At 44.0% G+C, this 11277-nt stretch overlaps 1 protein-coding gene across 1 annotated transcript; it reads left to right on the top strand.

The window, feature by feature from the left end:
• Positions 1–4260: 4260 nt before the first annotated feature.
• LOC103629631 (40S ribosomal protein S14-like) lies at positions 4261–9699 on the top strand. Its single transcript, XM_008650714.4, is given in 7 exon segments — positions 4261–4469; positions 8607–8726; positions 8812–8857; positions 8946–9031; positions 9171–9300; positions 9412–9459; positions 9462–9699. Coding segments are annotated over 7 exon segments (555 nt in total). The 5' UTR covers positions 4261–4466; the 3' UTR covers positions 9584–9699.
• Positions 9700–11277: the final 1578 nt, after the last annotated feature.

Here is an 11277-nt window from a genome sequence, read left to right as displayed (position 1 = left end):
CCGATCACACATCTCAAATTGCTACAAGCCAAGCACGCTTAACTTGGAGGTTGTTTCGAGATTGGCTTCCGAAAAAGAAGATGCACCTTATTGGTATGGTTACTCTATTAATTTTATTAATCCTTGGGCCAGGATATCACCATCTCAGGGGCCAGGATATCACAAATACCATAAGCCAAAGTTGCAAAAGTCACTTTTCTTAGCATCACCTCTTTAATACAAAAGAAAGAATTGTTTTTTACGTTAAGCCATTTGTGAAATTGTTGTTTGGTATGTCTCATGGAAAAAACGCAAACGACAGTTCTGGCTCTAATTACAAAATCTCTTCACGTCGAGGCATCATAAACTTTGTTAGAGGACAAGGAGGCTTTAGCGCTTCAATGTTTTCGTTCATTATTTGTGCTTCTTTACGTTCACAGATAACTTTTATTTATTTGTTTGTTTATTTGAAGATAATGACCATCAACATTGTTTACACTACTATATGGTTAGGACTTGTAAGGACGTCTGATAAGTCACTGTAGAGGAGGCTAAGTTTTGCCTCTCGTCTAAAAATCACTCCCAATAAAAAGCTTTGTTTCGGTACGCGTCAATGATTTGTAGATGCATACAAAATTGAGCATGGTGGTGAGGACATGTGCCCGAGCAATTTTATCACGACAAAATCAATCTCTAGAACCCTTGTTTCAAAATTGAGCAATTTTATCACGACAAAATCATGTCAGAAGAACAAGACACGCTGGAGAGGGCATGTGCCTGAGCCGCAACTATAGTAAGCATATGATCGCTTCTGGAAGCAGAACCTCCATTAACAGTCCTGTCAAACAACACTCATCACATGCAGAACAACCGAACAGGTGGTAGCGAAAGCATCTCATGACAAATCGGGTCGGAGAAACTGTAGATCAACCTATACAAACTCTAATAAGAAGCCATGTACAATGAACCTTAATTTGGTACGTCCTTCGGGAACACCTGGTGTTCCCACACTTCTTTTGCCAAGCTTGTGTCAAAGAAAAAACTCACCACATCTTAAAACAATACTTCACTTTTATTATTTTGTGTGGATAATTAAGGTTATATTCTTGTAGAATCTTTACTAATCTTGATAACTTATTTGCAATTTCAATCAACATCTAGACTACTTTATGAATTTAATTGCATTTTAATGTTTGGACTCAAAGGAAGGGCTAAATGATTAGAATAACTATGATATGTGTGTAATGGTGTCTAACACGATATTCCACAAAAATATTTGTTATCGACGCTATCCGTGTTCGACTAGTTTTGGATTTGACACATAATTATTTAGTGGTGTTTCAGTGTTTGTATTCGTATTCGAATCCGAATAAAAATATAAAAATAAATATGGTTTCATTGGTACTCATTTGTATTCGATCCGAGTGATTACACCCCTAGTTACAGCGGTGCGCCTTCGGGTGTCGTGTGTCGCCCTTGGGTTACCCCACGGACTCTCTCGCCACGGTACTGGCCTCTCTTCGCTCATTCTCTCTGACTTATTCCACCCCCACTACCTCTTCTTCCCTGTCCTCTCTTCCCACCTGAATTCAAAGATCATAAAAATAAGTTAGGTTCACCAGCACGAAGCACCCACCCACAAATCCTCGGATCACAGCAATGCAGGAGAGGCCGAATAGGATCACAGATCGCCTGATTGGATGCTAGTGTACGGACGGGCAGGCTTCGGTGGTCCTGGCTGATCGGATACGACAGTTTCCTGCGTACGAGTGGATGCAACCAAATGTCTATAAAATGAATTGTTTTGCATCCGCTCATACAGCCCACGTCTCCCTTTGCAGGCAACCAAACAGGAGCTCAGATAGAGTCAACGCATACGATGGTCCAAAACGAGACGGTGCGAGTAACCAAACATACGCAGAGCGTCCTCGCCTCCAACCCCTCCACGCAACGTGTAATTCCGAGAAGATACGAGAGACGACGACTGCTCCGGACCTTGTCCTGTTCCCCTACTGTATACTTGTATTTTTGTTTGAGGTTTTCAAGCCATCTCGGGGCATAAGGCAGGGTGATCCAATTTCACCCTATTTATTCTTGTTATGTGCGGAAGGTCTGACGTGTATGTTAAAGAACACTGGGCCACAATATATTGCGAGGGGGATTCGTATTAGTCTGCGGACACCTTGGGTATCCCACTTGATGTTTGCTGATGATTGTGTGGTCTGTGGTCAGGCAAATAAGAGGAGCGCTGACCGGATTGCTTCGATTCTGGATCTCTATAATAAGATCTCAGGTCAGTTGGTTAATAAGCAGAAATCTGGTGTCTTGTTCAGTGCTAACTGCGATCAGGAAGGGAAACAGGAGGTGCTGCAGTCTCTTGGGATCAGATCCGAAGTATTGGGAGAAAAATATTTGGGCCTACCGACAGCAGCTGGAAATGGCGTGATCAAATCTTATGCTGATTGTATTAGAAACTTTGTGTATGGGTGGAGTGAAAAGAAGCTTAGTTGTGCGGGCAGAGAGGTGCTCATCAAAGCTAATCTTCAGGCAGTTCCTACTTATCCCATGAGTTGTTTTAAATTGTCAGCACATGTGTGTAAAAAGATGCAGACTTATATTTCAAATTTTTGGTGGGGAAGTGCAGTAGACAGTCACAAAATTCATTGGCAAAGTTGGTCCAAGTTGACAATGCCTAAAAAGAGTGGGGGCATGGGCTTTAGAGACTTACCTCTGTTTAACAAGGCGATGCTTGCAAAACAAGGATGGAGACTAATGACAAGGCCTAATTCTCTTTGTGCGAGGATCATTAAAGGGAAATATTTTCCCAATGGTGACTTTTTGAAAGCAAATAAAAGGAAGCAGAGCTCAGAAATCTGGAAGGCTGTGTTGTTTGGTCGTGAAGCTTTATGGCAGGGCTTGATTAAAAGAGTGGGTCCTGGATCTTCAATAAGTATTTGGGAGGACAACTGGATTCCAAGTCTTCGGCAGTTGAAGCCCACTGTCCATCTTGAAGGAGTCCAAGTGCAATCTGTGGACGAACTTTAGACGCTGGAATGTTGATTTGGTGAGGAAGTCTTTCGTTGCTATGGATGCTGAGGAATTTCTGAAGCTGAGGCCTGGCACTCGGATGGATGCTGATGTGCTGGGTTGGGCGCATGAGAAAAATGGTGTGTTTTCAGTTCGGTCATGTTATCGAATGTTGAAGCAGACTCAAAGTGTCAGGAAGGCTCATGCTGTAAATGCAGCAAGTTCATCAAATGAAGAATGCTGGTGGAGCAAACTATGGAAGCTTAATATACCTCCAAAAATAAGAATTTTCTGTTGGAGAGTCCTTCATAATTATTTGCCATCCAAACAGGAATTGAAGAGAAGACATATTCTTCATGAAATTTTCTGCAAAGTGTGTGGGGAGGAAGGAGAATCATCTTTCCATATTGCTATTGATTGCCCAGTTGCAAAGCAGTTCTGGCGAGTGGTTAAAAACATCACGGGAATAAAACTACCATTTTTTTAGGTCACTTGGGCAAAGCACTTATTGGCTAACGACCACTTCACTGACTCAGTTAAAACGATGGTTATTTGTGGTGCCTAGTCCTTATGATCTGGAAGGAATGCTAGAAGGTTTGGGCGTGACCGTTGGAATCCATATGCTGCAATGAGTCATGTGGCGAAAATGCTAGAGGATCTGGTTCGTTTAAAATTGCCAGGGTCGCAAGCCTCTCAGCGCTGTCGGGTTAAATGGAAAGCGCCATTGGAAGGTTGGGTGAAAATTAACTCGGATGCTGCTTTTGTTGCTGAGACGGGCAAAGGGGCTGTGGGTGTGGTGATGAGGAACTCGCAGGGAGAGGTTTTGGTGGCATCAGCACAGTTATATGAACACATCCCTGATGCGCTAACCAGCGAAGCTTTGGATGCTCGTGATGGCGTGGTGCTGGCCCAGATGCTTAGCATGGAAAAAGTGATTTTAGAAATTGACAACTCTGTCCTGGTGGCTCTTCTCCGGTCAGATGAGGGAAGAAGGAATGATATCGCAGGTTTATGACAAGAAATCAGATAGAGGAGTGTGGTTTTCAGATCCTTTGATGTATCTTTCGTTAATAGAGAGGGAAATGAGGTAGCTCACCTTTGTGCAAGTAAGACTATAGAGTTGGCTCCTATTTTATTTTGACTAGATTGCTTCTTTAATTGGCTTATGGAAGCAGCTAGCAGAGATTAATTTCACTTTGAACCAATAATAAAGAACGTGTGTTCTTCCTAAAAAAAGCACGGTCTGGTGTAAGAGATGGGGCCAGCCGCAGTGACAGAAGAGAGAGGGCAAAAGAGGAAATTTCTTTGGGCTGGGTCTAATAAACCCTAATGGGCTGCGGCCTCGTAGATAAACCAGCACTACTCATCCGTCGCCCCACGGAAGTTTCGGCGGCGCCGGCGTGCTCGTGATCTCGACCAAGGCGTGCCTCCGCTCCGGTCACCCGTCGCTCCACGCAACCATGGTAAGCGAGCCTCTTCTCGTCTGGTTATGGCTCGCAAGCGGACGTAGGTGCAAGCACGGTAGCGGTGGATTCGGATCTGGCTGCAAGCACGGTAGCGCTGGATTCGATTGTTTTTTTGTTTAGAGATGGGTTAAGAGCGTAGGTTTGGCTGTTGACTAGGGCTACTGTTGTTTTGGCTGGTTGCCCGTGCTGGATTGCATCTGATAAATTGCAATTTGACATCACCTCTTTAATACAAAAGAAAGAATTGCTTTTTACGTGAAGCCATTTGTGAAATTGTTGTTTGGTATGTCTCATGGAAAAAATGCAAACGACAGTTCTGGCTCTAATTACAGAATCTCTTCACGTCGAGGCATCATAAACATTGTTAGAGGACAAGGAGGCTTTAGCGCTTCATTGTTTTTGTTTATTATTTGTGCTTCTTTACGTTCGGAGATAACTTTTATTTATTCGTTTGTTTATTTGAAGATAATGACCATCAACATTGTTTACACTACTATATGGTTAGGACTTGTAAGGACGTCTGATAAGTCACTGTAGAGGCGGCTAAGTTTTGCCTCATCTAAAAATCACTCCCAATAAAAAGCTTTGTTTCGGTACGCGTCAATGATTTGTAGATTCATGTAAAATTGAGCATGGTGGTGAGGACATGTGCCCGAGCAATTTTATCACGACAAAATCAATCTCTAGAACCCTTGTTTCAAAATTGAGCAATTTTATCACGACAAAATCATGTCAGTAGAACAAGACACGCTGGAGAGGGCATGTGCCTTAGCCGCGACTATAGTAAGCATATGATCGCTTGGAAGCAGAACCTCCATTAACAGTCCTGTCAAACAACACTCATCACATGCAGAACATGTGAAGCATCTCATGACAAATCGGGTCGGAGAAACTGTAGATCAACCTACACAAACTCTGATAAGCAGCCACGTACAATGAACCTTAATTTGGTACGTTCTTCGAGAACACCCGGTGTTCCCACACTTCTTTTGCCAAGCTTGTGTTGTGTCAAAGAAAAAGCTCACCACAGCTTAAAACAATACTTCACTTTTATTATTTTGTGTGGGTAATTAAGGTTATATTCTTATAGAATCTTTACTACTCTTGATAACTTATTTGCAATTTTCAATCAACATCTAGACTACTTTATGAATCTAATTGCATTTTAATGCCTGGACTTAAGGAAGGGCTAAATGATTACAATAACTATGATATGTGTGTAATGGTGTCTAACACGATATTCCACAAAAATATTTGTTACCGACGCTATCCGTGTTCGACTAGCTTCGCATTCGACACATAATTATTTAGTGGTGTTTCAGTGTTTGTATTCGTATTCGAAGCTATCCGTATTCGAATCCGAATAAAAATATAAAAATATGGTTTCATTGGTATTCGTCCGTATTCGATCCGAGTGATTACACCCCTAGTTACAGTTATGCGCCTTCGGTTGTCGCGTGTCGCCCTTGGGCATACCCCACGGACTCTCTCGCCACGGTACCGGCCTCTCCTCGCTCATTCTCCCCGACTCTTCCACCCCCACTTCCTCTTCTTCCCTGCCCCCTCTTCCCACCTAAATTCAAAGATCATAAAAATAAGTTAGGTTCACCAGCACGAAGCACCCACCCACAAATCCTCGGATCACAGCAACGCAGGAGAGGCTGAACAAGACCACAGATCGCCTGATTGGATGCTAGTGTCCGGACGGGCAGGCTTCAGTGGTCCTGGCTGACCGGATACGGCAGTTTCCTGCGTACGAGTGGATGCAACCAAATGACTATAAAATAAATTGTTTTGCATCCGCTCATACAGCCCGTGTCTCCCGTGTGCAGGCAACTAAATAGGAGTTCAGACAGAATTAACACAAACGATGGTCTAAAACGAGACGGTACGGGTAAACAACCATACGCACGTCCTCGCCTCCAACCCCTCCAGGCAGTGTGCGATTCCGATAAGAGACGATGACTGCTCCAGACCTCGTCCTGTTTCCCTACTGGATACTTGCAGTATCGAGCGAGTCTATGAGGAGGAGTGGAGGACGACACTAAAATGGGCTGTATTTTTGTCCATCCCATATAGCCTAAGAACTGTTGACTAACGGTCTGGTAAAAGAGATGGGGCCAGCCGCAGTGACAGAAGAGAGAGGGCAAAAGAGGAAATTTCTTTGGGCTGGGTCTAATAAACCCTAATGGGCTGCGGCCTCGTAGATAAACCAGCACTACTCATCCGTCGCCCCACGGAAGTTTCGGCGGCGCCGGCGTGCTCGTGATCTCAACCAAGGCGTGTCTCCGCTCCGGTCACCCGTCACTCCACGCAAACATGGTAAGCGAGCCTCTTCTCGTCTGGTTATGGCTCGCAAGCGGACGTAGGTGCAAGCACGGTAGCGGTGGATTCGGATCCGGCTGCAAGCACGGTAGCGCTGGTTTCGATTGTTTTTGTTTAGAGATGGGTTAAGAGCGTAGGTTTGGCTGTTGTCTAGGGCTACTGTTGTTTTGGCTGGTTGCCCGTGGTGGATTGCATCTGATAAATCGCAATTTGACATTTGTGCTTGGTTACATTTGTTGACTGCTACTCCTACTCCTGAGTTGAAGTGATGCGGTGGCAACATCTTTTCTAATCTGATCACGATTTATGAGTGTTCTTGGTGAACATTTTTTATCTGCCAAATACTATATTTGAGATGTGCTGTTAAATTCGTGGAAGCATAGATATGATTAGAATCTACTATTACAAACTAAGAGTGAGAAATGATGGTTATGTGGGCATTTGCCCTTTGGCTTGGGTTGATTTGCCCACGGAGCTGGAAAGTATATGTTTTGTGAGGATAACTGTTGGCTATATACATCGAGAGAATCTGATATTTGCCATTACAACAAAACATGTTCTGCTACCACCAGACCCCACATTTCATAGACACAGATGGACCCCACAATTGATAGACGCAGATGGACCCCACAATTCATAGACATAGGTGTAATTATAACAAGGAGGCAACATTTTAAGTGGCAAAATTTCAATTATTTCATATACATCGTGATGCAAGTCTTGTTTGAGGTCCTTAAATGGTTGGCTTGATTAGTGGACCGAGCTGGTTTGCTGCTGAATGTCATCTATCAGTTTTCATGCAGTACAATTTTTAGTAGCTTTTTATTAGAGCAAATCAACTATCAGTTTTCATGCAATGCAAGTCTTGTTTGAGGTCCTGAAGTGGTTGGCTTGATTAGTAGCTCTCTGTATCGTGCTCAATTACTATTATTACTATCCTTTTTGAGCTCTTAGGCTCTTACAGGGACAACATATCAATTCAGGCTGGTTATGTGGGCATTTGCCCTTTGGCTTGGGTTGATTTGCACACGGAGCTGGAAAGTATATGTTTTGTTAGGATAACTGTTGGCTATTTACATCGAGAGAATCTGATATTTGCCATTACAACAAAACACGTTCTGCTACCACCAGACCCCACATTTCATAGACGAAATAATTGGAATTTTGCCACTTAAAACGATGCCTGCTTGTTATAATTACCACTGTGTCTATAAATTGTGTGTCCATCTGTGTCTATGAAATGTGTGGGTCTGATGGCAATTTTACAAACGTGTTTCATGGTGATGGCAAATATCAGATTCTATATTTCATAGACACAGATGGACCCTACAATTGATAGACATAGATGGAGCCCACAATTCTTAGACACATGGGTAATTATAACAAGGAGGCAACATTTCAAGTGGCAAAATTTCAATTATTTCATATACATCGTGATGCAAGTCTTGTTTGAAGTCCTGAAATGGTTGGCTTGATTAGTGGACTGAGCTGGTTTGCTGCTGAACGTCATCTATCAGTTTTCATGCAGTACAATTTTTAGTAGCTTTTTATTAGAGCAAATCAACTATCAGTTTTCATGCAATGCAAGTCTTGTTTGAGGTCCTGAAGTGGTTGGCATGATTAGTAGCTCTCTGTATCGTGCTCAATTACTATTACTATCCTTTTGAAGCTCTTAGGCTCTTACAGGGACAACATATCAATTCAGGCTAACTTGTACTGTGGAATAGTTTCTGGAGGTTGTTAGCACGACAACATAGCAATCCAGGCTAACTTGTCCCAGTGTCATCTTATAGTTGTATGTGTTTGCAGTCGAGGAGGAAGACCAGGGAGCCCAAGGAGGAGAACGTCACCCTTGGACCCACTGTCCGTGAAGGAGAGTATGTCTTTGGTGTCGCTCACATCTTTGCATCCTTCAATGACACCTTCATTGTAAGTATCATATGCGCCATCTGTGGTTAGACCTTTTCATTCACTTCTCCAAGTTTAACTGAACTGTGTCTTGTAATATCTGCAGCATATCACTGATTTGTCTGGGAGGGAAACTCTGGTTCGGATCACCGGTACCATCCTAAAACCTTGGGCCGTGCACGACCTAGGTGGCAGCTGTATATGGTTTTAACCGAGATGTGCTAAACCTGAACCCTGTAGGTGGCATGAAGGTGAAGGCTGACCGTGACGAGTCGTCACCTTACGCTGCTATGCTTGCTGCTCAAGACGTCGCACAGCGCTGCAAGGTACTCACTCATTTGTCCGTCTGTGTATCCAAAGACGACGTTGTCTTAATAATTACATTGAAGCCTAGGATTACGTAGCTCTGCTTTAGTGTTGCTGTATATCCGGATAAGTGATCTGTGGCCGGTATTTTGTCTTCAGGAGCTTGGCATTACTGCACTGCACATTAAGCTTCGTGCCACCGGAGGCAACAAGACCAAGACCCCCGGACCTGGTGCCCAGTCTGCCCTCAGGGCGCTTGCTCGTTCTGGGATGAAAATCGGACGCATTGGTAAGGAGATCCTGGATCTTTCAAGGGCTGGCTGGCCTGTGCTGGTTAGCCCTGCTTTGTTTCATAATGCTTTGGTTCTCTATACTGATGCCGCGTTTGTGCTATGTGCAGAGGACGTTACCCCGGTCCCCACGGACAGCACTCGCAGAAAGGGCGGTAGGAGGGGAAGGAGGCTGTAGGCATCTCTGGCGGCTCTTGGCGGCATGAAGCTAGTCCTCTCTGGGTGGTGTTGCTGTTTTCTGTGTTTGTCAAGACGAGCTTTAATTTTGCTCTATGTGGATGACCGTTTACAGTTACTCGAGCCTATATGATGTTGCATGGATAATGTTTTTTGGCTGAGGAATTGGCTCGTCATATTTATATATGCATTTTCACTCTCTATAAACGTGTACTAGAGTAACCTTCCGTTTCGATGAGTCATATTTATATGAAGCCAGTTACAGACATGGAATGCAACGGAAGATGCAAGAGACGACGTCTCTTACTGAATATCTGTGCGATCACCTTCAGGCCTCTGAATATCCCCTTCATCGCTATCGCCATTGGGGCGAGGCCTTCCGATCCCTCTGGGCCTTCCGATCCCTCTGGGAAAAAACAAGGCAATGGCAACGAATCGGTGTATGGATGAATGCTGATTGCGGTTCAGAACCGGCCGGGAAGGAGCTGGACATAGTGACATACTGAAACCCTCGTTCACAAATGGCGGCGTCGCCGATGAAGAAGAAGGTGACGAGAATACGTCGAGAAAAGAAGGAAGCAAGAGAGAGGAAGGAGATCTGAACCTTATATATTGACGGGCCTGTGTACGTACATAAAGTTGGTCTAATCGTAAATCTGGTGGGGCTTCCTCTTCCTTCCACCGTCTCCAGTTGTTTCTTGACAACAGGTGCCTCGTCGACGCTCGCAGTCCTGCAGCTCCGTGCCTCCAGTTCATTACGTCACTGTCCGTCGTAATCCCTTCTCGTTAGCAGCAGCAATAGTAGCTACGGCTTACGGAGTACTACTGCTGCTGTTCTCCACGATGATCTTTATGAAAAAGGAGATGAAGATGGTTTTGTTTCACCGATGAAAACCATCTCGGTTGCACAGTCGCTCTCTCACATAAGTGAAACTGTTAAAGAAGTCCAAGTACCAAGTCTCAAGGGCACGCTTTTCTCCTTTGCACATCTCTACTATATTTAACTGTGAGTTTCTTCTTGTGTCACCTTCTCTAGCAAGCGCACCAAATATCCAAAAAAAGGTGTAGAGGATTTAAACCTTGCTTGCTGGTATAAAATACTCGACTTCTACTACTGCAACTCATGCCTGTTTATGTTTTATAGAGAAGAAATATTGTTAGAAAACGTAGCAACCTACATGCAACTAACTAGTTTAACCCAAAACTTTTTCAAAGACCAGTTTTCAGAGACGGCGTTTTCTTTTGCCCAAGTTTTCGAAATGGGTTTCGCTGAGCTCATGATTCTCAGGAAGTTCTCTCAGCAAGGGCACTCTACCAGAACCAGATCACTGAAATCGAGTGTCGGTCTGAATAGTTGTGGTAAATGTTGAGTATATTTTATATCTTTACATCCATGACGACTCAATTTACAGCACCAAATGCAAATGCTTGGTGGCGCTGCTGGAACACTAAACAAATTTAGAAGATGCGTACTTGTTCAGGTCCAATCATATCGATCAGTATCAAGTGGAACAGATCAGCTGTTAACCACGTGAGGACATCTCCGGTGATCTGCATGTGATCCGTCACAGCGTAATCGGCTTGGCTTGCGTGCCCGCGCTCGACGTTGTCATTGCTAGGGATGGCAATGGGATATTTTCTACCGGGGAATAGCTCCCCATACCCATCCCTCGACGAAAATTTTTCCACGTAGGGATCCACATGAAAACTTGCAGGACATTTTCCCCTGTCTCTGTTCCACACGGAGATAAAATCCCCAACAGGGATCCCCGGCCCGTTAAATTATAACTAGGATGCAT

The sequence above is a fragment of the Zea mays genome, chromosome 6 (genome assembly GCF_902167145.1).
Source record: "Zea mays cultivar B73 chromosome 6, Zm-B73-REFERENCE-NAM-5.0, whole genome shotgun sequence".
Classification (NCBI taxonomy): Eukaryota; Viridiplantae; Streptophyta; class Magnoliopsida; order Poales; family Poaceae; genus Zea; species Zea mays.
This window is presented reverse-complemented; position numbering and strand designations above follow the sequence as displayed.